At 37.9% G+C, this 27599-nt stretch overlaps 1 protein-coding gene across 1 annotated transcript in view; it reads left to right on the forward strand.

The window, feature by feature from the left end:
- Positions 1-26978, forward strand: part of WWC3 (WWC family member 3) — a 515363-nt gene extending 488385 nt beyond the window's left edge. Inside the window, exons 18-24 of the mRNA XM_053705277.1 lie at positions 2889-3040; positions 3536-3692; positions 5730-5894; positions 7280-7372; positions 10374-10601; positions 13127-13254; positions 26281-26978. Coding sequence (XP_053561252.1) covers positions 2889-3040; positions 3536-3692; positions 5730-5894; positions 7280-7372; positions 10374-10601; positions 13127-13254; positions 26281-26347 — 990 coding nt within the window. The 3' untranslated portion in view covers positions 26348-26978. The remainder of the gene's footprint in view (positions 1-2888; positions 3041-3535; positions 3693-5729; positions 5895-7279; positions 7373-10373; positions 10602-13126; positions 13255-26280) is intronic.
- Positions 26979-27599: the final 621 nt, after the last annotated feature.

Genomic DNA, 27599 nt, shown 5'->3' on the forward strand with positions numbered 1-27599 from the left:
ATTGCCATTGTGATTCAATTACATATTATAGAAAACAGCTATTTTGTAACTGTTACCTCAAAAACAATAAAATCAATTTACTTTAAAACAATTCCACTTTTGCAGCGAAGCACTTAAACAAATTAGGCTTTTAATGAAAACTCTAATTAAAAGTAAACTATGGCTACACAATCAAGTAAGTAACAGTTATAAGGTCCATAAGCTTACAGATTCACCAGTCAGGAAAAACTAGGGTACCGCTACAAATATCTACTCAGGTACAATCCTAAGAGCCACTGAAAGGGCAGTGCTGAATGAAGAAAATTAAGGGGCACACTAAAGTATAATTAAGGGGCACACTAGAGTATAATTAAGGGACACACTAAAGTATAATTAAGGGGCACACTAGAGTATAATTAAGGGACACACTAGAGTATAATAAAGGGACACACTAAAGTATAATTAAGGGGCACACTAGAGTATAATTAAGGGACACACTAGAGTATAATTAAGGGGCACACTAAAGTATAATTAAGGGGAACACTAAAGTATAATTAAGGGGCACACTAGAGTATAATTAAGGGGCACACTAGAGTATAATTAAGGGGCACACTAAAGTATAATTAAGGGGCACACTAGAGTATAATTAAGGGACACACTAGAGTATAATAAAGGGACACACTAGAGTATAATTAAGGGGCACACTAGAGTATAATTAAGGGACACACTAAAGTATAATTAAGGGGCACACTAAAGTATAATTAAGGGGCACACTAGAGTATAATTAAGGGACACACTAAAGTATAATTAAGGGGCACACTTAAGTATAATTAAGGGGCACACTAGAGTATAATTAAGGGACACACTAAAGTATAATTAAGGGGCACACTAAAGTATAATTAAGGGGCACACTATAATATATTTAAGGGGCACACTATAATATATTTAAGGGACACACTAAAGTATAATTAAGGGACACACTAAAGTATAATTAAGGGGCACACTAGAGTATAATTAAGGGACACACTAAAGTATAATTAAGGGGCACACTATAATATATTTAAGGGGCACACTATAATATATTTAAGGGACACACTAAAGTATAATTAAGGGACACACTAAAGGATAATTAAGGGGCACACTAAAGGATAATTAAGGGGCACACTAAAGTATAATTAAGGGACACACTAAAGTATAATTAAGGGGCACACTAAAGTATAATTAAGGGGCACACTAAAGTATAATTAAGGGGCACTCTAAAGTATAATTAAGGGGCACACTTAAGTATAATTAAGGGGCACACTTAAGTATAATTAAGGGGCACACTTAAGTATAATTAAGGGACACACTAAAGTATAATTACGGGGCACACTAAAGTATAATTAATGGGCACACTAAAGTATAATTAAGGGGCACACTAAAGTACAGTATAATTAAGGGGACGTAGCCTACCCATAGAAAATAGCTCACTGGAGCAAAATCTAAAACCTAACTTTTATTTCAATATATATATGTTAAAATTAAAGATGTGAAAGACACACATAGGAACACAGTTATTACTTAAATTATTGTGCTATGCTTATTAGGGGAGGAATGTATATAACTTTTTTTTTTTGTTAAATAACTGGTACAGTGAACGCTGAAAAAACAGTGTTCTCTTTATATATTTGCCGTTTTTGGGTGGTAATAGTCATAAAATTAGTTTGTATATAGGGATCCTTTGTACTCTACGTTCCGGTATTAGTGGGAATAGTTACCCAAGTGTAAGGTTGCGGGAGGTGTCTGAAACTCAGTATGCAGGAATTACAACCAAAAACAAGAAAGTCTTTCTAGAGTAATCTCTACTGAATAAATGGTATGCAGAGACAGAAGAAACAAACCGAGAACAATACTGTGCCAGAATAAATCTTACAATACAACTTCAAAAATAAGTCTCTCAACAAGCACAGAACTCAGCGAGTACTGTTGATAAGATATTTAGTGAAATGTCCAGAAACAAGATAACATATGTAAGTAGGTACAAGTCTTTCAACAAGCACAGAACTCAGCGAGTACTAGCAGTAGTAGAAGCAGGCATCAGCATCACAACAGGGGTCTTTGGTTTCAGCTGCAGAATAAGCATACCCAAATATGTCAGCAGAGGTCTTTGGTCTCAGCAGCCGTATTAGCATAGCCAAGTATGCTAGCAGAGTTCTTTGGTCTCAGCAGTAGTAGAAGCATGCATCAGCATCACAACAGGGGTCTTTGGTCTCAGCAGCATTATAAGCATACCCAAGAATGTCAGCAGAGGAGCAGGACCCATGGAAAGAACCTTCCAAGGCAATAACTCAGTACAGAGTGAGGCACTGAGTAGCCTTTTATAGGACCTCCCACACCTGTGCCTTTCAGGTGGGAGTTCCTGAAATTAGGCCCTTTAAATCTAGGCAGCGTGCGGCCGCGTGCGCCTAGAGAATTGCAGCTGCTGTCAGACTGGTCTCGGTGTCTCTCCACGTGGGATGCCGAGACGAATCACTGGGGCCTGTCTTCGCTGCAACAGCGGCCAGGAGCGCGGTCAGAGGCCCAACACTAGCCGTGAGTTATACTGACCTCGCTCTTATGAAAGCTAATTAACTGTTTCACTGCTGGGCTGATAGGCTTCCAAATAAGATTTTCTTGGGATGATGTAGGCAAAGATTTTTTATCATGAATATAAACGAGCAGCAATATAACTTTTTGTTTGTTTGAAAAGGGTTAGATAAATGTTGTTTCAATTTAAATGGAGCTTATTAGGAAATGTATGTTTAGGGACAAGTGATATATCGGTACTGTATATATTGTCCATTGGCTGATAATAATTATTCCCAAACTTGGGTTGGTTGGTGGGGACAAGTGTTTACAAGAAAGACTGTAACCGTTGCTGTCTCCATCAGGATGCAGTGTCGGCTCTTTTAGCTCGAACCACAGCTCAGCTGCAAGCCGTGGAACTTGAACTAGAAACAGAAAGAGTGAAGCTGGAGTACACAGAGGAGGAAATCTTAGAAATGGAACGGAAGGAAGATCAGGCTGAAGCCATATCAGAGAGGTACAACCTGTATACACTGTCAGTCATCCTAATCACTGAATAAAGTCTAATGATCTGTTTCACAACATTTCACCATGAAAAACAATGGTTCGTCTGTTTGGGCAAATTGACATCTCCTAACATTCCTTTTGTTAAAGGGGCATTTGCAACTTGTGTTATTGGACATAAATGCAAGATCATTTGGTTATGTATGGGTATTGGTAATTATTTTATTTTCCAAAATCTGATTTTGATGTTTAATTTGATCTTTACTCAGATCTTTTAAATTAAATAAAATTAAACACTGAAAATGTTAAATTCAAAACAGGAACAATAGCAGATAGAAGGTGCCCTGCAACCTTACCTACCTCTTGCCCTGCGCCACTGAACATGTATAATAAATATAAAGTCAATTGTGTGTTTATATGCAAAATATTGATATGTGACCATGTGTGTTCCGAACTTGCTCGGCACTGATTTAATTTAAATCTTTTGATTTGATTCGATTTTTGGCAGGAGCTGGCAAGCAGACTCTGTTGACAGTGGATGCCATAGTAATTGTACGCCGATGAGTCCACATTATTCAGAACCTATTTATGGCAATGCTGTGCTTGAGTCTGAGAGTGCAGAACAGACAGATCTGTATGATTCTATCAAGAATGAGCCTGTCAAGGTAAAGTTAGATATTTGCAACAAACTACATACTATGGGGCAGATTTATCAATGTCTGTCCAACACGATATGCTGTAGCGTATCATGCCAGACAGACATCGCTGAACTGCTTGTGCAATGCCACACCCTAGAGATTCACGGCCAATCGGCCACTAGCAGGGGGTGTCAATCAACCCGATCGTATAGGATCGGGCGGATTGATGTCTGCAGCCTCAGACCAGGCAGACCGGTTAAGGAGCAGCTTCATAACTGCTGTTTCCGGTGAGCCTGAAGTCTCACGTGGAAACAGGGGCATCAGGGGTCATTCGGCCCTTGATAAATCGGCCCCTATATGTTAAAAATGTCAGGAAAGTCAAATGCCTAATAAAAACTGAAATTAAATACATGTCAAATCTTATTTGCTTTAAAATACACCCGTGGGACTGGTGATTATATTCCATAATTATTTTGTTATGCAATAAAATACCAGAAGCCCCATAAATATAATTAACCTTTGCTAATAAAATGATGATTAGAAACAAAACTGCACATAATAAAAAGAAACACAACTGACACCCAACTATGCTTCTTACACTCTAAACAATCTCCCTTCTTTATAAGTGTTCTGGACTAACACAGCAAAACTGTGCAATGCCCAGACACATGCTCAGATTGCCTTAACTGCACCCATAGAATGCTCCTAGACTCCGGTAACACTACCCATGGACCACCTAACCTTGCCTCAGCCTCCCAGTCCTAAATACTAGCCAGGGAACAATGGAACGTATGCTGCTGAAACTGTGTAACATACACAGATCCAATGGCTCCTTTGCCTGCTAATGAAGTCTAACCCTGTGTTTAAAGGGACTGTAAATGAAAATGTTGTGATGTGCAAAACACATTCATAGCAGGTTAAATATATGCATACATTTACTATTCTTCCCTTGATGATCTCTGTACACCCACTTTTTCTTGTTCTCGAAGTTAGCAGCAGTCTGTGGTACAGCCCAAGGTAAGGTTGCTGCCGGACCCTTTCCCTTCCGATTCTGCTCAGTCATGCTGCCCAGTTTCCCTGAGCAGATATGCTACACATGTATAATGAATTAATAATTTCAGGCAGGCTGATTCTGGTGCTCACCTAGAACTATTGGCTGTACATTTGAGAAAAAAATGTGAGGCTTTGGGTCAACAGTCTACTTGAAAATTGTTATTGTTTAAAAATAAAAAAGATAGATAATCCCTTTATTATCCATTCCCCAGTTTTGCATAACCAACATTGTTATAGTAAAATACTTTTAACTTCTATGATTACCTGTATTTAAGCCCCAGCAGACTGCCCTTTATTTCAGTGGTTTTACAATCTTGCATTTTAGCCAATTAGTGTGGGAACCCATTATTATTCTCCAAAAGAGTGAGCACAAAGATATCAATATGGCACACACAAACTAGCACTGTCTGGCTGTTGTGCACGATTGTAAAAAGCTGTAGTAAAGCACTGAGATAAGGGGTGGGCCTGCAGGGGCTTAGAAACAAGCAATTTTAGAGGTTATAAAGTATATTAATATAACAATGTTGGTTATGCAAAGCTGGAGAATGGGTAGTAAAGGTGTTGTCTATCTTTTGAACAATAAAAAAATCAGGTAGATTTTCCCTTTAAAGGGAAGGATTTCAAAGGTTTTTTAAAAAAAAAAAACTTAATCTTGCAGCAAGTATGTTAATTTATAGATATGTTTAACTTATTTTGAACACACTTTGCATATTATATTTTTTTTATTCAACAGTCACTGTCCCTTTTACACATCCCAAGTGAAGGTTAACAAACACAAGTTAAAAAAAAAACATACATTGAAATTCTCCATAAAACACACACACACAAAAAAGCACAGCACTTAAATAATGAAAGCAAAACAATTGGCAGACTCTGAATACAATATTTAGTTTGGCTGAAAACCCTGAGCGAGCAATATTACAGTTTAAAAATGTAATTTAGTTTTAATGGTCTGTTGAAAAAAATAATGGATAACCACATTGCAAATGTTTCTATGGATAACACTCATAGGTGGATAAAGAGACAAACACAGAGGATACCTTCCCAGATGAAGTTACAAGTCTCCCAAAAGACAGACGATGTCGCCGTGCTTGTGGATCGCCATTTGTACGCAGCAGCACTATTGTTCGCTCACAGACATTTTCACCCGGTGCACGGAGTCAGTATGTTTGCAGAGTGAGTCTAAATTAACCTTTAAATCCTACTTTAGAAAAAAAATAATATTGAACATGAAATTGAGCATTTTCAAAATAGAACTCTTTAGGTGTAGCCTTGAGACATAACATATAGCAGCATTACTTATTTTAGACTGTCAGAGAGATTTAAAGGCTCTGTGAAGCATGGTTTACATAGAGCATGCAATTTAAGCATTTGCTTTATTCTCTTGGTATCCTTTGTTTAAGAGTAAACCTGGGTAGTCTCATAGAAGCTTGTGCATGTGTCTTTAGCAATGCGTGTAAAGTGCTGATGTAAGAGCATAGGGATGCATTTATTGGTGCATATGCAGTGTGCACCAACCAGAATATGCATATGCTCTAAGACTGTCACTTAGGCAGTCACTTAGACATTTGAATGAAATGATATGAGGGTGATACAAAGCCCTTCATAATTATTAATTAACAATATAATATCCCTTTAAGACCCTCGAGTTTCAGAGTTATTATATGGCTCTAGGTTTGTAAATATGTTACGCAGAATAAAACATAGATGTAAAAGAAGAGAAATCTGATGTTTTAGATGAACAGCGCTAGCAACACAATGAAAGGATCATGGTGATTTGCAAGTGTATGAGCTGTAACTCCCTCTAGTGGTGAACTGGCTAGCATGTCTTCAACCAGCAGTTTTTGTTTTCTTATTTCTCATAGCAAAGATGTTATAAACTAAACATACAAAGTTGTAGACCTTAAAGAGACATAAATCCAAAATGTAGATTTTATGATTTAGATAGAACACACAACTTTAAACAAAAATTTACTTATCAAATTTACTTATCACATTTTCTTCATTTTCTTAGTATCCTTTGTTGAGGGAGCTGCAATGCACTACCGGGAGCAAGCTGAACACATTAGGTGAACCAATCTGTGCAGCCACCAATCAACACCTAGCTTCTAGTAGTGCATTGCTGCTCATGATCCTTTCTCAGTATGATTTTGAACAAAGGGCACCAAAAGAACAAAGCAAATTAGATAATAGAAATACATTTTGACTTTACTGTTCTTTTAATTCCATTGTTCCCCTGCAATTCTATGTACACAGAACCAACCCCTTACTAAGTATCAAGAAGCTCAGTGAATAGAAGATTGCAGTAAAATAGAGTTGCAGAAAGAAAGTTTGAGACCTTTATGTAGAAAAACATTATTTGAATTTAGTCTTCCTGACTAGTGATTTAAATCAAATCCACTCTGGGGGAAAAAAAAACAACTTTCCAAGGTATTTGTCACAAATGCTTAAAAAATAAATAATCAATGTGTACTGTGAATGAATTGAACATTTCAAGGGGAATATAATTTCAGTGTTGATTTAAATATATTTCTTTGATTACTGTTTATCTGTCTTTGCAGCTGTATCGGAGTGATAGTGATAGTTCTACACTGCCAAGGAAGTCATCATTTATCCGAAATACACTGGAAAGGCGAACTCTGCGCTATAAACAGGTATGAGGTGTCATATCACTTGTAGCAAAAATGCTTTAGAGAGTATTTTTCATGCCAAATTTAAGACATTTTGTGTGCAAAAATGGCATGTTTTGATTCATTAGAGCATTTCATTTTAGTACAACCAACCCTGCAAATCAGCATTTGGCAGTCACATCGCATGGCTGCGTTGTGCAATGGCCCCCGTCCATGTGAGCTTAGAACCAGTAGTTTGCTGCTTCTTCCAAGCAGTACTTTAACTAGGTGTTTAAATGCTTTGTGGAAAGTTAAACACATAGGACCCTATTTATGAATATCCATGCATACAAGGTTCTCATTGAGAGAATCTGTCCGCATGCAGCTAGAGACGGAATTTAAGACTGCACCCACAATCCTGCATGCAACTCAGCCCCCTGCTCACTTGCAGTTGGGCTTGTCAGTCATCCTGGAAGAACAAGTCAAGGCTGTCACAACCTCTGAGGTTGAGGACACATTAAGAAGCAGCAGTTATATTATCGCTGCCAGTGGCGGACCTAATGAACAAAGGGCCCTGGTGCAAGATTTTTATTTTGGGCCCTCCAGCAACATGACCAAGGCTGACTTCTCTAGCTGATATTGGTGGTCAGTTTCACTTCTACTATTGCTGAGAGTTAATGTTAGGTAAGTCAATAGAATCTCAAGAAGCCAACATATTATCTCTGTTCTCATCTAACTCAGAGCGTTATATAATGCTAGTCCTCACACATTAAATTGTCATTGTTTAAAATTACATTACCTTTTTTTAAACATAGTAATCTTTTTAACTTTCTGCAATCTTATAGCGCTCAGACTTACCAAATCTATAAAATATAGCTTGAGACTTAAAGAACTATAGTCTACTGTGGCCTTTTTCATATCTAATTCATTTTTTTGCCTCAGAATACTTGTATTTATTAAATTTGGTGATTTATTAAAATTGGTATAAGTACCACTTACTTTCTCCTTTAAGAGTTTGTAATGTTGTTAACATAAGAGTGTCAGTTGGCTGAAAAGCTTATATTCCCTCTGATTACAGTTCTATCAGTCTCCAAAGAGTTCAGTGTGTTTTCATATCTATCACACAGTGAATACTTCTTGTCTTAAATATTACAACAGGACAATGAGGACATCAGCATTATCCTATAATTCCTTTCCCACCTGACAAGTCGCTTGCCAGATGGTATACACAGTCCACTCCACTGACTGCACACATTGACAATTTATCTTGCTTGGCGCTCTTGCAGAGGGAGTGAGATGAGTCACACAGCCACAAGACTGAAGAGAGAACTTGTCTGCAGCTGCAGATGTTGAACACCACACGTGCCCGCCGTGCTATAGCATTCTGCTACATGCGCCGAAGATAGTCAGGCCCCCCTGAACAATCCCCACCACCAGTCCTAAAAGAGCAGTTGCCTGGTAACAGTTGTAACCCCAGTAGGACCTTTTCCAATGCAGTGGGATTGGATGGTTGCCCAGTTAGGGCTTAGCAATCAATTACCAAGCTTTACAGTGCACAGCACTGTAGCATGAGTAGCTTTGCATGTCACATGACACTGGCACGGTCTGGTACTGTTTCTCACATAAGAAAATCTAAGCAGATTACAGATACCATAATTTTTACTTTAAGCCTGTGACAGTATTTGGACTCTGGTTGGTCCCCTCATGTCATGTGACATCAGCAGTTGGCACAGTCCGGTCGTGATCCAAAAAAAAAGCAGAACACTTTTTTTACAATTTTTTTGGGATTTTGTGTGGGCCTCCCAGCCCTCGGGCCCCGATGCAGTGGCACTGGCTGCACCACCTATAGGTCTACCTATGATCGCTGCTTCTTAACTTTTTTTTATAGGCTTGCATGAGTGAGTCTGCACCAAAATGGCCCCAAACTACCTAAGCAGCTTTATAAATAGATGCCATAGACTTGCAGGGCTAGTTGGACTATAATGACAAGCTCTAACAAATTAAAGCATGTAAAAAAAAATATTTGCACTAGAATGTCTCTATAAATAACTTGTAGGTGTAATCACTGAGATACTAGCTCTGAAGGAGAGGAAATGCCATCCTGATGTATGACTGTGATGTACAGCAATATTCCTATATTCATGAGCCACAATGTCCTGCTTCCCCTATAACCTATATGGTGACAAATCCTATGGACAGTTTGCGTTTGTTTTCTGATATTGATATAAATGTGACCTAATGTGTTATTGTTATCCATTTGCTTGTCAGTAACACAGTAACAAAGGTCAGTATTAAACAGAATGGTAATATATATATATATATATATATATATATATATATATATATATATATATATATACTATTGTTTTCTAAATACTTCAAAAATGTATTAATAATTTGTTTGTGTTTCCATGCACAAAAAAAACACTAAGCTAAATAAGCTAAAAAAATAAAATGTGCAAAAAATAAAATAACTCAAATATAAATTCCAAAGGTTTAAAGAAAGGGAAAGTGAGAAAAGTCTCTAATATTATTTCTTTAGTCCAATATTTAGGACCAAATGTGTGGGGGAAACAGACAAGATACATAAACTAAGTTGAAAGAGTCAACATAGTGAATGATGTCACCACCACATATATATATTTCCAGATGAAAACAATAATATGGGTGTAATAAATGATTATATCCTACGTGGTACTAATTATTCACATTGTCTTTCATTCTATTGTTTATTAAACAAAATACACAGCCATACTCACACTTTATCAACATTTAAGCAATAGTAGAAGTTGCTCCATGAACATGTATTAGAATATAAGTAGACACAGGTATATAAGTGAAGTGTGCTGGGCTTTACCTTAGACATTAACGTATTCTTATTGATCAGGAGATTTTCTTTATATCAATAATAGTGGTACCGCTGGTTTAGTATATATAGTGTAAGATCCTACAATCCGGCAGTAGTCTAAGCTCCTACAATTGAGCAATATATTTGAATGTTATATGCACTACTTGTTCTCAGTTTGAATTTTTGGTATTTCAGCAGTCCTGTCAATCTACCATGGCTGAGATTATGGCCAGAACTTCTCTTGACCTGGAGCTGGATCTCCAGGCATCCAGAACCAGACAAAGGCAATTAAATGAGGAGATACACTCTCTGAGAGAGCTTAAGCAACGCCTTGAGGAGGTACAACTACGCGGGCAGAGTGAACTACCCCAGTGGGTGTTGCGAGATGAGAGATTCCGGAATTTGTTGGTAGAAGCGGAAAGACAGGTATCTAACCTATACGTTTTGAATCTTGATAATTTTGCATATGGTATCTGAAAATAAAATACTGTATACAGTTTGTGCCAAAACAATATTATGCATAGGGTTTACTGAGCTTTTATAAAATCCGTTCACCTATTTATTTTTTCTTACCAATTAAACCATTAGCTATGTATTGCAAGTACATCACTTTTCAACATTATTATTTAGGAAAACAGAGGAATCCCAAACCTTTTACCAGGTATACAATTGATTAGATTAGATTAGATTCGTTTTATTGTCATTGTACAAAGTAGGAAAACAGAGACAACGAAATTATATTTGAAAATCTAACCAATCCTATACACAAATAGCACTATAATGATAAGACTAATAGATAGCAAAAATTCAAGTGACTTGTGCAAAAAATTTCTATACCGCAAAAATAAATACAATGCAAGTGTAATAAAGTGCAAAAAGAAAAATCAGTTCCATACAAAAGACTATATATATGTTTAAAAAAATGTAATATAAAAAATTGGTCATCTTGCACACATATGTGTATATTTGCATTATGTATATAATGTGAATCGTGAGTGTTTTATATGAAACACATGTGTATTTTATAGTATATGTGTTATGTGAATAAAGAGTGAGGTGAAAAAGGACCATTAACAGGATAATCAATAAATTAAATGAAAACCATTAATTTAGCACTTTCTTCATTATAATAAAAAAATCTAATCATCAGAAGGATAAAAAGATAAAAAATTGAAAAAAAAACTAGAAGCATAAGAGAGATTTTTAAAAGTTATTATTTAGCAGGGTAATGGCTCTTGGAAAGAAACTATTCCGAAACCTAGCAGTTTGTCCTTTTAAACTTCTGTAACGTCTCCCAGATGGTAAAAGGGCAAATAGTCTGTTGCTAACATGGAAGGGATCATGAATAATTCGATAAGCCTTTAAAAGGCTACGTCTGCTTTGAAGATCTTCAATGGTAGGTAACTGAGCACCTAAAATATACTGGGCGGTTTTAACTACCCGTTGCAGAACTTTGCGAATTGCGATCAGAATTAGTACAGTTTCCATACCATACTGTGATACAGTTAGTGAGAATACTCTCAATAGTACAGCGATAAAAATTAATTAAAATCTGAGTAGATAAATTAACTTTTTTCAGTGATCTTAAAAAATAGAGACGTTGTTGTGCTTTTTTCACTAAAGTTGAGGTGTTCAAAGACCAAGTCAAATCCTCAGAGATGTGTGTGCCCAGAAACTTGAAACTTGATACACGTTCAACCTCAGTTCCATTTATATAAATGGGCAAATGTAAACAGTGATTGGATTTCCTAAAATCAATAATGATTTCTTTAGTTTTTGGTGTTTGGGTCCAGGTTATTCTCAGCACACTAAGTAGCCAGATGCCTTATTTCTTCTCTATAAGCGGATTCATCTATGTTACTGATCTGGCCTATCACAGTGGTGTCATCAGCAAACTTGATGATACTATTGGATACATACTTAGGCAAACAGTCATGAGTAAAAAGAGAGTATAGCAGTGGACTAAATACACACCCTTGTGGAACACCAGTATTAAGGGTCAGAGTAGATGAGATGTGATTACCAATTTTTACTGATTGCGGTCTGTCTGTCAAGAAGTCCAGAATCCAGTTGCATAATAAAGTATTAATGCCAAGATCATGGAGTTTGGCAACCAGCTTAATAGGAACAACTGTGTTAAATGCCGAACTAAAATCAATAAACAACATTCTCACATAGGTGTTATTGTGATCTAAATGAGTGAGGGCAAAATGCAGAGCTGACGAGATAGCATCTTCTGTTGACCTATTTTGGCGATACGCATATTGGTTAGGATCCAATGCAGGTGGTAGGCAAGTTTTAAAATAGGCCATGACCAGCCTCTCGAAACATTTCATAAAGGCTGAAGTGAGTGCAATGGGGCGAAAGTCATTAAAACAGACTGCTGTCGATTGTTTAGGCACAGGAATGATGATGGTTTCCTTAAAGCATGTAGGAACGGTTGTTTGAGCCAGAGACAGATTAAAAATATCAGCAATTACTGTATCCAATACTCCAGCACAGGATCTTAACACATGTCCAGGAATATCATCAGGACTGGCCGCTTTATGTACCTTGATACTAGTGTGAAACTTTAAACCATTTCCTTTATGTGTCCCTTTAATACATGGGCAGCTAAAGAGTTAAGTTAGAGTTTTTATTAGGAAGATTTTTTATTTTTATTATTATTATTATAGGTATCTAATTTATATTAGTATATGTATGCATCAAATTATGTAAAATCAACATTATAAGTTATGTATTTTTTTTGCAAGTGGAAATATTCTACAAAATATGGGAGACAGAGAGCAAAACTAGGGATCCATTTTTAAATAATACATGTTTTTTTTTCTGGAATTGTGAAGGGAAAACATGATCTGTCTACAAAAATTGTTTACTGCTGAAAATAAACCATTTTATTTCTCCTGTCATGTATGCTCAATTTACTAATACCTCTAATTTTTCATATTCAGACAAGACAGACCAAATTCGAACAACGACAAGAACAAGCAGCAGAAAAAATGCTTAAAAAAGCATCCAAAGAAGTTTTTCAGCTGCGCGGGCAGAATCAAAAGGAACCGTTGCAAGTGCAAACCTTCAGGTAAACCCTAACATACTGCGTCACAAAAACCTGGCACAGTGACGTATTTCTGACCAAGAGGTTTTTTTAAGAGATAAAGACATGAAGCCGTGAGAGAATGAAAACTGTGTAAGAAAGAAAAATACTATGTTGTTGTTTTGGGGCCATGTGAAGAGCTATGATTGGGTTTTCATATGTTGTTGTTTTTTTTTTGTAACGCTGCAGAAAGCTGTCAGTATTTTTAATTGAGAAATCTCATCAACAGTATTCCAATCCATCAGAAAATATGTTTTTTTTTGTGAGTTTTAACATGAATTTTGCATGCATCTTATTCAGAAGGCTTGATCACTTAAAGGGACATTTTTCTTTCATGATTTGGATAGAGCGTTGCATTTCAAACCTGTCCTCAAGCCTCTCTAACAGGTCACATTTTGAGGATTTCTGTACTAGAGCACAGGTGAAAGAATCAGCTGATTAGTAAACATGGGCCTCCATTACATATGCAGCGTCACCTGTAAAAAGCCGGTGACGCCAGATTTTACGTGATTTTGGTATTACATATACGGCGTAGCATACAAGTTACGCGCGTATATTTCACCCTTCGGACGTATTTTTTTTACCCATAGACTAACATAGAACAGACGCGCAATTTGGTGTCCAATATACAGCGTAAGGACTTACTCGCGCAGAATTCAGAAAATCTGCTCCATTCTCATCTCGCCACAAATTGCAGGCACAGCAACCCTTGGACTGACTAAAAAAGCAACGTAACTCCCTGGAAGCCTTAACAAACACATACATTTAAGCAGCATCTCAAGGTTAAAGGGACAGTATACTATGATATTGGTTGGTATTTGAAATAGTTTGAAGCCACAACATAATCAAATGGATTGAGCTTGTAGGTACTTTATTACATTGTGGACATATACTTGCTTATTTACTTTAAATTTCTTCTCAAAACAATCAACAATACTTGGAGGAGAGAACAATGGGAAATCATAATTGTATTACCTTCATCTCTTTATATATGGGTTTATATATGAATTTTGAATAGCAGAATTATGTGTCGCATTTTTATATGAAATCGCGGATCATTTTTACGAGTGTTAGCCTAATTAGCATAAAACTACTCTTTATTGAAACTTTCCGTGGATAAAATACTGGCGTAAGTTACTTGCGACAACTAAAATGTGTATTTGCGCACATTTCAGAAGATCGGCAGTTTGTCCTACTTACACCAGTTTAGCATCTAATGGTGCAGTATATGTAATACCCCGATGTGCGAGGTGAAATTACGGGCGGCGCAGGTTCCCACGCTTGTGCCGAAACCTGCGCCGTATATGTGATCGCGCCCATGGTTCTTGTACCTGCTCTCATCTAAGGTAATCCTGAAAATGTGGCCTTGTGGCCTGTTGGCGAGGCTTGAGGACAGGGTTAAAAACCAGTGGGATAGAGCATACAACTTTAAACAACTTCTGTTATCATTTTTCTTTCTTGTCATCCTTTGTTGAAAAGCAGGAAGGTAAGTTCAGGGGTGTGCATATGTCTTTGCCCATCTAGAAGCAACTTTGTTACATAGTTATAAGCACTACTGCCGTGCACACTCTTAAGCTCCTATCAGACTACATAGCTTTACTCTTTAACAAAAGATACCAAGAAAACAAAGCACATTTTATAATAGAAGTAAAGTGGAAAGCTCTCTATCTGAATCATAAAAGCTTCATTTTGACTTTACTGTCCCTTTAAAGTTAAAATTGTATTCAAATCACACTTTTAATCCAAAAAACTTGTACGTTAGTAAATTATTATGAGTTTGTTCATTAATGATTAGGTATTTAAGCATTTAAATAATAAAAATGTTCCTTTTACACAAACTGATCTGATATTTGTAATTGCATTCACCTTCTCCGGTACTGAATCATATTGTTTTCTTTTGGCTGTGGATATATTGCTTCAGTCAAAGGGGCCTATTTACCAATCTCCGTATGACGCTTGATGCCCCGTGTTTCTGAGGAACCTTCAGGCTTGCCGGAAACACAAGTTATGAAGTAGTGGTCTAAAGGCCGCTGCTCCATAACCTGTCCGCCTGCTCTGAGGCGGCAGACAGAAATCGTAAGAAATCAACCCGAATCGAATACGATCAGGTTGATTGACACCCCCTGCTAGCGGCTGATTGGCCACGAATCTGCAGGGGGCGGTATTGCACCAGCAGCTCACCAGAGCTGTGAGTGCAATGATAAATGCTGAGAGCATATGCTGTCTGCATTTATCGATGTGCAGCGAACATGATCCACAATATCGGATCATCTCCGCTCGCACAATGATAATTCGTCTCCAAAGTCTGTGGGAAAGGAAATTCTGTAACCTGCAATTGCTGCAAATAAAATAGCTGATTTAGGAAATTTGCAGAATTTTGCTTTTTCACATAGTAAAGTCTGTTGGATTGGAATGAGGGACTATATATTTTGTCATAAATCAAAAACTTTATAAAGCACAACCAAAATAGCATTCTAAGCTTTACAAAATAATTTATTTTTCACCAAAGAATAGTGAATTATAAAAACATTTTACCATTTCACCTTATCTATTGATGTTGATCAAATACTCATCAACCAAACGAAATAAGCAGTCTGCTGCAGCTATGGTTGTCAGCTGTCCTCTATAAAGAAACTGGATAACCTGCAGGTTTCTGGGCATTCGTAATAGATGGGATCACACAGTGGTCTTAACCCAAACCTCTACTCCAGGCCTCATCCTTGGCCAGCCTTATATTTTTAACCAACCATGCAGTGATTGTGTCCCCTTAAATGCCAGTAACACAAAAGTAAATTATTTTACCCTTTTTAGCCGATAGTAACACATATAAAGCAGTGATTTGCTCCCCTAGACTGTCAGTAGCATGCAGAGCAATGTTTATACATCCCCATGGTTGACAGTACAGAAACATAGCAGAGATTTTACCTCAGGGTCTCCACATAACACACACTGTCAGTAATACAAATAGCTTTATAAGCATTGTTTACTTCTTTCTGGGGCACATTTGTAAAGCATATAGGGGAGGTCTTTAAATTGCAGCTGCCACTCAGGGGACTTTAAAAAAATAGACATTTACGTGTTAGGTATTTTTGTACAGATTGTACTGGACAGGTTGGTAAAATACTGGACACCTGGCAGCCCTAGCTTTAGCTCTGATACCTTGGTATATTAGATTATGGCTGACAGGACAAAACATGTCTTTCTGTACCCTATATGCATAAAATAATCATGATGCAGTTGTGACAGCCTGTGCTCAAGCAAATTATGTCCTTGATGTTTAAAGGATGGGACACACTGCAAGTGGAGCGGCGTGCAGCATGTAGATGCGGATGTGCGTGCTCAGTGTGTCCTGCCTTTTCATCTCTAAGCACTCTGCTGCGTCACGTCCCGTAGCTGAGCGATCAGAGATTAAAGGCTGTGACACACTGCAAGCGGAGCGGCGCGCAGCGTATAGATGCGGATGTGTGTGCTCAGTGTGTCCTGTTATCTCCGAGCACTCTGCTGCATCACGTCCCGTAGCTGAGCGATCAGAGATTAAAGGCTGTGACACACTGCAAGCGGAGCGGCGCGCAGCGTATAGATGCGGATGTGTGTGCTCAGTGTGTCCTGTTATCTCCGAGCACTCTGCTGTGTCAGGTCTCGTAGCTGAGCGATCAGAGATTAAAGGCTGTGACACACTGCAAGCGGAGCGGCGCACAGCGTATAGATGCGGATGTGTGTGCTCAGTGTGTCCTGTTATCTCCGAGCACTCTGCTGTGTCAGGTCTCGTAGCTGAGCGATCAGAGATTAAAGGCTGTGACACACTGCAAGCGGAGCGGCGCGCAGCGTATAGATGCGGATGTGTGTGCTCAGTGTGTCCTGTTATCTCCGAGCACTCTGCTGTGTCAGGTCTCGTAGCTGAGCGATCAGAGATTAAAGGCTGTGACACACTGCAAGCGGAGCGGCGCACAGCGTATAGATGCGGATGTGTGTGCTCAGTGTGTCCTGTTATCTCCGAGCACTCTGCTGTGTCAGGTCCCGTAGCTGAGCGATCAGAGATTAAAGGCTGTGACACACTGCAAGCGGAGCGGCGCGCAGCGTATAGATGCGGATGTGTGTGCTCAGTGTGTCCTGTTATCTCCGAGCACTCTGCTGTGTCAGGTCTCGTAGCTGAGCGATCAGAGATTAAAGGCTGTGACACACTGCAAGCGGAGCGGCGCGCAGCGTATAGATGCGGATGTGTGTGCTCAGTGTGTCCTGTTATCTCCGAGCACTCTGCTGTGTCAGGTCTCGTAGCTGAGCGCTCAGAGATTAAAGGCTGTGACACACTGCAAGCGGAGCGGTGCGCAGCGTATAGATGTGGATGTGTGTGCTCAGTGTGTCCTGTTATCTCCGAGCACTCTGCTGTGTCAGGTCTCGTAGCTGAGCGATCAGAGATTAAAGGCTGTGACACACTGCAAGCGAAGCGGCGCGCAGCGTATAGATGCGGATGTGTGTGCTCAGTGTGTCCTGTTATCTCCGAGCACTCTGCTGTGTCAGGTCTCGTAGCTGAGCGATCAGAGATTAAAGGCTGTGACACACTGCAAGCGGAGCGGCGCGCAGCGTATAGATGCGGATGTGTGTGCTCAGTGTGTCCTGTTATCTCCGAGCACTCTGCTGTGTCAGGTCCCGTAGCTGAGCGCTCAGAGATTAAAGGATGTGACACAGTTCAAGTGGAGCGGCGTGCAGCATGTAGATGCGGTTGTGCGCGCTCAGTGTGTCCTGCCTTTTCATCTCTGAGCACTCTGCTGCATCAAGTGCAAATGAGTTGATATCTAGCAGCGCCACAATAAATACCATACAAGCCGTACCAAATATAGGCGGAATCTCCCAACCAGATTCCGAGGGTACAGTAAAAAATAGAATGCCAAGGTACAGCGCTACACTGCCCCAGTAGGGGATTGTGTGGCTTAAGATGGTGTCCACGATCAATATAGTAAAAGATATAATCTCAAAGTCTAAAACTTTAAAATGTCTATATGTAAATGCGTATATAGAATGTATAATAAAAGTGTGTAATTAAAAATGTGGATTGTAAAAGATAATATATGGTAATAACAATATTTAATTCAAAATACAATATAAAAATACAATATAAAAAACAATATAAAAACAATACATCCAAGTACACCCTGTATGCAGAGTTGCGCAACAATCTATGTTTATGTTTGAGTAAATACCCAGTCTTGTAGATCCTATTATATGTCCAGGTTGAAATATAAGGTTAGAGTTCAAATGCAAAAGTTCATTAAAGCAATTGTCCAGAAAGGCCTATTTCATCCAAAACATACAAATGTCCTGAAAAAAGGGGGGTTATCCAAATGCTCCAATGTTATCTTAAAAGTCTAATATTACAAGTGAAACTGTGACTGTGAAAAAGAACATAAAAAATCATCCAATAATCATCCAAAAAATATCCAAAAGAAAATATGTCCAAAATTCATCCAAAAATCCAAAAATCAAAATCAAAATACAAATACAAAATCGTAGTGTTGAGAAAAAAAAAATATATATATATGTGTGTTACTTTGAAAAATATATATATATATTGATGTGAAAAAACTAATTGAGGTGTACACCTAAAAAAAAAAAAAAAAAAACTTAAAATGGTGTCAAAAGCGATAAATTCCTGTGTCAAAAATAGTCCTTAATGAAAAAATCGTCCTAAGTAAAGGAAATAAGGTGAATCCTCTGTGTTGTAAATAATTGTCAATGGTGTAGGTGCTGATAAAATAATATTTATCTTCTCAAATGTTGTATCAATGTTTAGGAAATCCTCTTGTACCTAACACATATGAGTTCATGCTGATAACAGGTTCCAATGTCTGTGCTCAGGAAGAAGGTTCCCTTATTCATAATGGAGCTCCCATTTACTTCATGTGCAGCTGCTGCTGGCCTTTTAAATGACCTGAGGCTCCGGCTCCTACTTAGCATATGCAGGAAGAGTCTGTTATTGGCTGATAGCTGTCACATGGTACAGGTGCAGAACTACATTTATCAGAAAACAATCTACTGCTCTTTTTAAATTCATAACACGGCCAGAGCACTGAGAGATATCAGGTATTGATGTAACTGGAGTGAATAAGGGAACCTTCTTCCTGAGCACAGACATTGGAACCTGTTATCAGCATGAACTCATATGTGTTAGGTACAAGAGGATTTCCTAAACATTGATACAACATTTGAGAAGATAAATATTATTTTATCAGCACCTACACCATTGACAATTATTTACAACACAGAGGATTCACCTTATTTCCTTTACTTAGGACGATTTTTTCATTAAGGACTATTTTTGACACAGGAATTTATCGCTTTTGACACCATTTTAAGTTTTTTTTTTTTTTTTTTTTTTAGGTGTACACCTCAATTAGGCCTAGATTTGGAGTTCGGCGGTAGCCGTCAAAACCAGCGTTAGAGGCTCCTAACGCTGGTTTTGGGCGCCCGCTGGTATTTGGAGTCAGTGATTAAAGGGTCTAACGCTCACTTTTCAGCCGCGACTTTTCCATACCGCAGATCCCCCTACGCCATTTGCGTAGCCTATCTTTTCAATGGGATCTTTCTAACGCTGGTATTTAGAGTCGTTTCTGAAGTGAGCGTTAGAGCTCTAACGACAAGATTCCAGCCGCCTGAAAATAGCAGGAGTTAAGAGCTTTCTGGCTAACGCCGGTTTATAAAGCTCTTAACTACTGTACCCTAAAGTACACTAACACCCATAAACTACCTATGTACCCCTAAACCGAGCTCCCCCCACATCGCCGCCACTCGATTAAATTTTTTAACCCCTAATCTGCCGACCGCCACCTACGTTATACTTATGTACCCCTAATCTGCTGCCCCTAACCCCGCCGACCCCTATATTATATTTCTTAACCCCTAACTTGCCCCCCACAACAAGCTACTTAAAATAATTAACCCCTAATCTTCCGACCGCAAATCGCCGCCACCTACGTTATCCCTATGTACCCCTAATCTGCTACCCCTAACATCGCCGACCCCTATATTATATTTATTAACCCCTAATCTGCCCCCCTCAACGTCGCCGACACCTGCCTACACTTATTAACCCCTAATCTGCCGAGCGGACCTGAGCGCTACTATAATAAAGTTATTAACCCCTAATCCGCCTCACTAACCCTATCATAAATAGTATTAACCCCTAATCTGCCCTCCCTAACATCGCCGACACCTAACTTCAATTATTAACCCCTAATCTGCCGACCGGAGCTCACCGCTATTCTAATAAATGTATTAACCCCTAAAGCTAAGTCTAACCCTAACACTAACACCCCCCTAAGTTAAATATAATTTTTATCTAACGAAATAAATTAACTCTTATTAAATAAATGATTCCTATTTAAAGCTAAATACTTACCTGTAAAATACATCCTAATATAGCTACAATATAAATTATAATTATATTATAGCTATTTTAGGATTAATATTTATTTTACAGGCAACTTTGTAATTATTTTAACCAGGTACAATAGCTATTAAATAGTTAAGAACTATTTAATAGTTACCTAGTTAAAATAATAACAAAATTACCTGTAAAATAAGTCCTAACCTAAGATATAATTAAACCTAACACTACCCTATCAATAAAATAATTAAATAAACTACCTACAATTACCTACAATTAACCTAACACTACACTATCAATAAATTAATTAAACACAATTCCTACAAATAAATACAATTAAATAAACTAGCTAAAGTACAAAAAATAAAAAAGAACTAAGTTACAGAAAATAAAAAAATATTTACAAACATAATAAAAATATTACAACAATTTTAAACTAATTACACCTACTCTAAGCCCCCTAATAAAATAACAAAGCCCCCCAAAATAAAAAATTCCCTACCCTATTCTAAATTAAAAAAGTTACAAGCTCTTTTACCTTACCAGCCCTGAACAGGGCCCTTTGCGGGGCATGCCCCAAGAATTTCAGCTCTTTTGCCTGTAAAAGAATAAATACAATACCCCCCCCCAACATTACAACCCACCACCCACATACCCCTAATCTAACCCAAACCCCCCTTAAATAAACCTAACACTAAGCCCCTGAAGATCTTCCTACCTTGTCTTCACCATACCAGGTTCACCGATCCGTCCTGAAGAGCTCCTCCGATGTCCTGATCCAAGCCCAAGCGGGGGCTGAAGAGGTCCATGATCCGGTCAAAGTCTTCATCCAAGCGGGGCAGAAGAGGATCTTCCATCCGATTGAAGTCATCATCCAGGCGGCATCTTCGATCTTCTTCCATCCGGAGCGAAGCGGCAGGATCCTGAAGACATCCAGCGCGGAACATCCATCCGGACCGACGACTGAACGACGAATGACTGTTCCTTTAAGGGACGTCATCCAAGATGGCGTCCCTCGAATTCCGATTGGCTGATAGGATTCTATCAGCCAATCGGAATTAAGGTAGGAATTTTCTGATTGGCTGATGGAATCAGCCAATCAGAATCTAGTTCAATCCGATTGGCTGATCCAATCAGCCAATCAGATTGAGCTCGCATTCTATTGGCTGTTCCGATCAGCCAATAGAATGCGAGCTCAATCTGATTGGCTGATTGGATCGGCCAATCGGATTGAACTAGATTCTGATTGGCTGATTCCATCAGCCAATCAGAAAATTCCTACCTTAATTCCGATTGGCTGATAGAATCCTATCAGCCAATCGGAATTCGAGGGACGCCATCTTGGATGACGTCCCTTAAAGGAACAGTCATTCGTCGTTCAGTCGTCGGTCCGGATGGATGTTCCGCGCTGGATGTCTTCAGGATCCTGCCGCTTCGCTCCGGATGGAAGAAGATCGAAGATGCCGCCTGGATGATGACTTCAATCGGATGGAAGATCCTCTTCTGCCCCGCTTGGATGAAGACTTTGACCGGATCATGGACCTCTTCAGCCCCCGCTTGGGCTTGGATCAGGACATCGGAGGAGCTCTTCAGGACGGATCGGTGAACCTGGTATGGTGAAGACAAGGTAGGAAGATCTTCAGGGGCTTAGTGTTAGGTTTATTTAAGGGGGGTTTGGGTTAGATTAGGGGTATGTGGGTGGTGGGTTGTAATGTTGGGGGGGGGGGTATTGTATTTATTCTTTTACAGGCAAAAGAGCTGAAATTCTTGGGGCATGCCCCGCAAAGGGCCCTGTTCAGGGCTGGTAAGGTAAAAGAGCTTGTAACTTTTTTTAATTTAGAATAGGGTAGGGAATTTTTTATTTTGGGGGGCTTTGTTATTTTATTAGGGGGCTTAGAGTAGGTGTAATTAGTTTAAAATTGTTGTAATATTTTTATTATGTTTGTAAATATTTTTTTATTTTCTGTAACTTAGATCTTTTTTATTTTTTGTACTTTAGCTAGTTTATTTAATTGTATTTATTTGTAGGAATTGTATTTAATTAATTTATTGATAGTGTAGTGTTAGGTTAATTGTAGGTAATTGTAGGTAGTTTATTTAATTAATTTATTGATAGGGTAGTGTTAGGTTTAATTATATCTTAGGTTAGGACTTATTTTACAGGTAATTTTGTTATTATTTTAACTAGGTAACTATTAAATAGTTCTTAACTATTTAATAGCTATTGTACCTGGTTAAAATAAATACAAAGTTACCTGTAAAATAAATATTAATCCTAAAATAGCTATAATATAATTATAATTTATATTGTAGCTATATTAGGATTTATTTTACAGGTAAGTATTTAGCTTTAAATAGGAATCATTTATTTAATAAGAGTTAATTTATTTCGTTAGATAAAAATTATATTTAACTTAGGGGGGTGTTAGTGTTAGGGTTAGACTTAGCTTTAGGGGTTAATACATTTATTAGAATAGCGGTGAGCTCCGGTCGGCAGATTAGGGGTTAATAATTGAAGTTAGGTGTCGGCGATGTTAGGGAGGGCAGATTAGGGGTTAATACTATTTATGATAGGGTTAGTGAGGCGGATTAGGGGTTAATACATTTATTATAGTAGCGCTCAGGTCCGCTCGGCAGATTAGGGGTTAATAAGTGTAGGCAGGTGTCGGCGACGTTGTGGGGGGCAGGTTAGGGGTTAATAAATATAATATAGGGGTTGGCGGTGTTAGGGGTAGCAGATTAGGGGTACATAGGGATAACGTAGGTGGCGGCGGTTTACGGAGCGGCAGATTAGGGGTTTAAAAAAATATGCAGGGGTCAGCGATAGCGGGGGCGGCAGATTAGGGGTTAATAAGTGTAAGGCTAGGGGTGTTTAGACTCGGGGTACATGTTAGAGTGTTAGGTGCAGACGTAGGAAGTGTTTCCCCATAGCAAACAATGGGGCTGCGTTAGGAGCTGAACGCTGCTTTTTTGCAGGTGTTAGGTTTTTTTTCAGCTCAAACAGCCCCATTGTTTCCTATGGGGGAATCGTGCACGAGCACGTTTTTGAGGCCGGCCGCGTCCGTAAGCAACTCTGGTATCGAGAGTTGCATTTGCGGTAAAAATGCTCTACGCTCCTTTTTTGGAGCCTAACGCAGCATTTGATTAAACTCTCGATACCAGAGTTAAATTTATGGTGCGGCCAGAAAAAAGCCCGCGGAGCGTTAACAGCCCTTTTACCGCCGAACTCCAAATCTAGGCCTTAGTTTTTTCACATCAATATATATATATTTTTCAAAGTAACACACATATATATATATTTTTTTTTTCAACACTACGATTTTGTATTTGTATTTTGATTTTTATTTTTGGATTTTTGGATGAATTTTGGACATATTTTCTTTTGGATATTTTTTGGATGATTATTGGATGATTTTTTATGTTCTTTTTCACAGTCACAGTTTCACTTGTAATATTAGACTTTTAAGATAACATTGGAGCATTTGGATAACCCCCCTTTTTTCAGGACATTTGTATGTTTTGGATGAAATAGGCCTTTCTGGACAATTGCTTTAATGAACTTTTGCATTTGAACTCTAACCTTATATTTCAACCTGGACATATAATAGGATCTACAAGACTGGGTATTTACTCAAACATAAACATAGATTGTTGCGCAACTCTGCATACAGGGTGTACTTGGATGTATTGTTTTTATATTGTTTTTTATATTGTATGTTTATATTGTATTTTGAATTAAATATTGTTATTACCATATATTATCTTTTACAATCCACATTTTTATTACACACTTTTATTATACATTCTATATACGCATTTACATATAGACATTTTAAAGTTTTAGACTTTGAGATTATATCTTTTACTATATTGATCGTGGACACCATCTTAAGCCACACAATCCCCTACTGGGGCAGTGTAGCGCTGTACCTTGGCATTCTATTTTTCACTCTGCTGCATCAGGTCGCGTAGCTGAGTGCTCAGAGATGAAATATTTGAACTTCAGAAGCGATGCAACGCGTCGCTTGCAGTGTGTAACAGCCTTTAAGGATGTGACAGTGCAAGGGGAGCGGCGTGCAGCATGTAGATGCGGTTGTGCGCGCTCAGTGTGTCCTGCCTTTTCATCTCTGAGCACTCTGCTGTGTCAGGTCGCGTAGCTGAGCACTCAGAGATGAAATATTTGAACTTCAGAAGCGATGCGACGCGTCGCTTGCAGTGTGTAACAGGCTTAAATATTTGAACTTCAGCAGCAATGTGTCACAGCCTTAAAGGGACACTGAACCCAAATTTTTTCTTTTGTGATTCAGATAGAGCATGCAATTTTAAGCAACTTTCTAATTTATTCCTATTATCAACTTTTCTTCGTTCACTTGCTATCTTTATTTGAAAAAGAAGGCATCTAAGCTTCTTTTTTGTTTCAGGAGTCTGGACAGCACTTTTTTATTGGTGGATGAATTTATCCACCAATCAGCAAGAATAACCCAGGTTATTCACCAAAAATGGGCCGGCATCTAAACTTACATTCTTGCATTTCAAATAAAGATACCAAGAGAAGGAAGAACATTTTATAATAGAAGTAAATTAGAAAGCTGCTTAAAATTGCATGCTCTATCTGTATCACAATAGAAAATTTTTTGGTTCAGTGTCCCTTTAATTGTATTAAAACACAGCTTGAATATTTGGAAAATAATGTACCTTATGGTAGGCGTAGCTCTATATTCTAGTTGCTCTATGGCACTTTGATACACAGAGAATTTTAATGCAATTTACACAGAACCAACTAGTGTGCACACAAATTGCACATCATTTTTAAAAGTTAACCATTTAGTTCTGTTATCTTATTTTTAGATCAACTTAGACAAAGCAAACTATTAAACAATGTTCAACTTCAGTATGATAAACGGATAAAAACATTATGCACAAATAGCCTTCAGGAATTATAGGGTACACTACACTTAAACATATTTTATCAGCTTAAAGGGACTTGAAACCCAAAAATCATCTTTCATAATTTAGGTAGAACATACCATTTTCAAAAAACTTTCCAGTTTACTTCTATCATTCTTTTGGTATCATTTGTTGAATGAGCGGCAATGCACTACTGGTTTCTAATTGAACACATGGGTGAGCCAATGACAATTGGTATATATATGCAGCCACCAATCAGCAGCTAGAACCTAGGTTCTTTGCTACTTCTGAGCTTACCTAGATAAACCTTTCAGCAAAGGATAACAAGAGAAGGAAGCAAATTAAATAATAAAAGTGACAATCTAATGCAAACAGCATACATGCGTCTTACATTACTGAGCCTAGATACCTTTGTGGCTAACCCCCGTGCAAAGGAGTTAAACGCATAGATAAAGTCCAACTGGATGCTGCATGGCAAGGCAGCCAATCAAGAGTGGAAGTTGCACAGCTCCACCAATCACTGGCTTTACGTATTTGATTAACCTCTTATCTGGTATTAATTTGTTAGCTAGGTAATGCAAAATGTACATGTTATAACAAATAAAAACTTGTAATTTTGCATTACCCTGTCACTTTAATACCATTTACTCTATAATAATAGATGAAACACAGAAGCTGATTACAATCCATTTAATCTCTCTTTTTTGTTTACATTATGACAGGGAGAAGATAGCATTTTTTACGAGACCAAGAAATAACATACCTCCTCTTCCGGCTGACGACGTATGACGCGTTTTGTTATAAACAAAAAAAGTATTGATGTTTGTTTTATCTCCATGAAGTTATTAAAAGTCAAAAAGCTATTCATATTTTGTAAAAAATAAAAATGAGGAAAAAAAAAAATATATATATACGTATATAAATATCTATAATTATATATTTTATAATATGACTGCAGCAAGGCTTGGTTTTTCCTTGTTGGAACACTGGTGTCTTTAAAGACAAACTTATTTTATAGATCTACTATACTGTTCAAGAATGTGTACAGTTTTGATGCTGTTATATGTGACTTAATAAAGGCTGGAAATCAGAAACAAAATGAGATCTGGAGAATTCACTGTATGTAACTTATTTATAGTTCTTTGTTTTCCTTGAGGGAAAATACCTGCTTAGAAGATGTTTTAGACTGAATTTATTTTTTTTCCTGGTGTTTGTAATACAGTTGAATTAAATTACTGAGCTGGTTTTGTTTCTGATACCTGAATTGAATATACTATTTGCTGACTGTAACTCTAAGATGCTTTTTTTCTTCTCTGTATTACGTATCTCATATTCTTTCAGCACATCCTCTGTTCTTTATTGAAATATTATCACTTCATGGTTTTTAATACTGATTAAAAAGTGTAATGGATTTTTCAGATATTCTGTTATTTTATTTTTTGCGTATTTTTTTGTTTTGCATGTTATTATGAGCCTATATGTTAGTAGCTGTCTATGCACATACAGAAGGAGCCAAGACATCCGTACACCTCATCACCCAAAGGAAATAATGGAAGAGGACAACTTGGTTACTCGGAAAATCATATTATTATGTTAATTGTGCATTTTGGATTTCTGAGAAGGGTTAAGAGGTTGTTATAGAGAAATTTACATAGTAGATGTAGAAGAAGGAAACACATTGAGGTGGGTACCAGATCTTGAGAAATAGGGTGAGAAAAGCACTTCAGTATGCAGTTTCATGGGACCTGTAGTCTTGCCATGTCCATAAGAGGTCATAAATCAGGCTTCTATACCCATTTAGGGCAAGATTATGAGTGAATACTAAAAGTTACAAGCCAAAAGGGGTTTATCACGGGTGTTTGCGTGCGTTGGGTTTATCAATCGTATTACAAGTTGAAAGTGGACACAATTTCTGGAGCGCAATCACGATTTACACTAGATTGATCATTGCATCCCCAGAGCTCTGATTAGCTGTTTTGTTAAACAAAAAAGTGTCACAAAACGCATCAAAAATACATTACAAAGTACAGTTACACTCATA

The sequence above is a fragment of the Bombina bombina genome, chromosome 3 (assembly GCF_027579735.1).
Source record: "Bombina bombina isolate aBomBom1 chromosome 3, aBomBom1.pri, whole genome shotgun sequence".
NCBI lineage: Eukaryota > Metazoa > Chordata > Amphibia > Anura > Bombinatoridae > Bombina > Bombina bombina.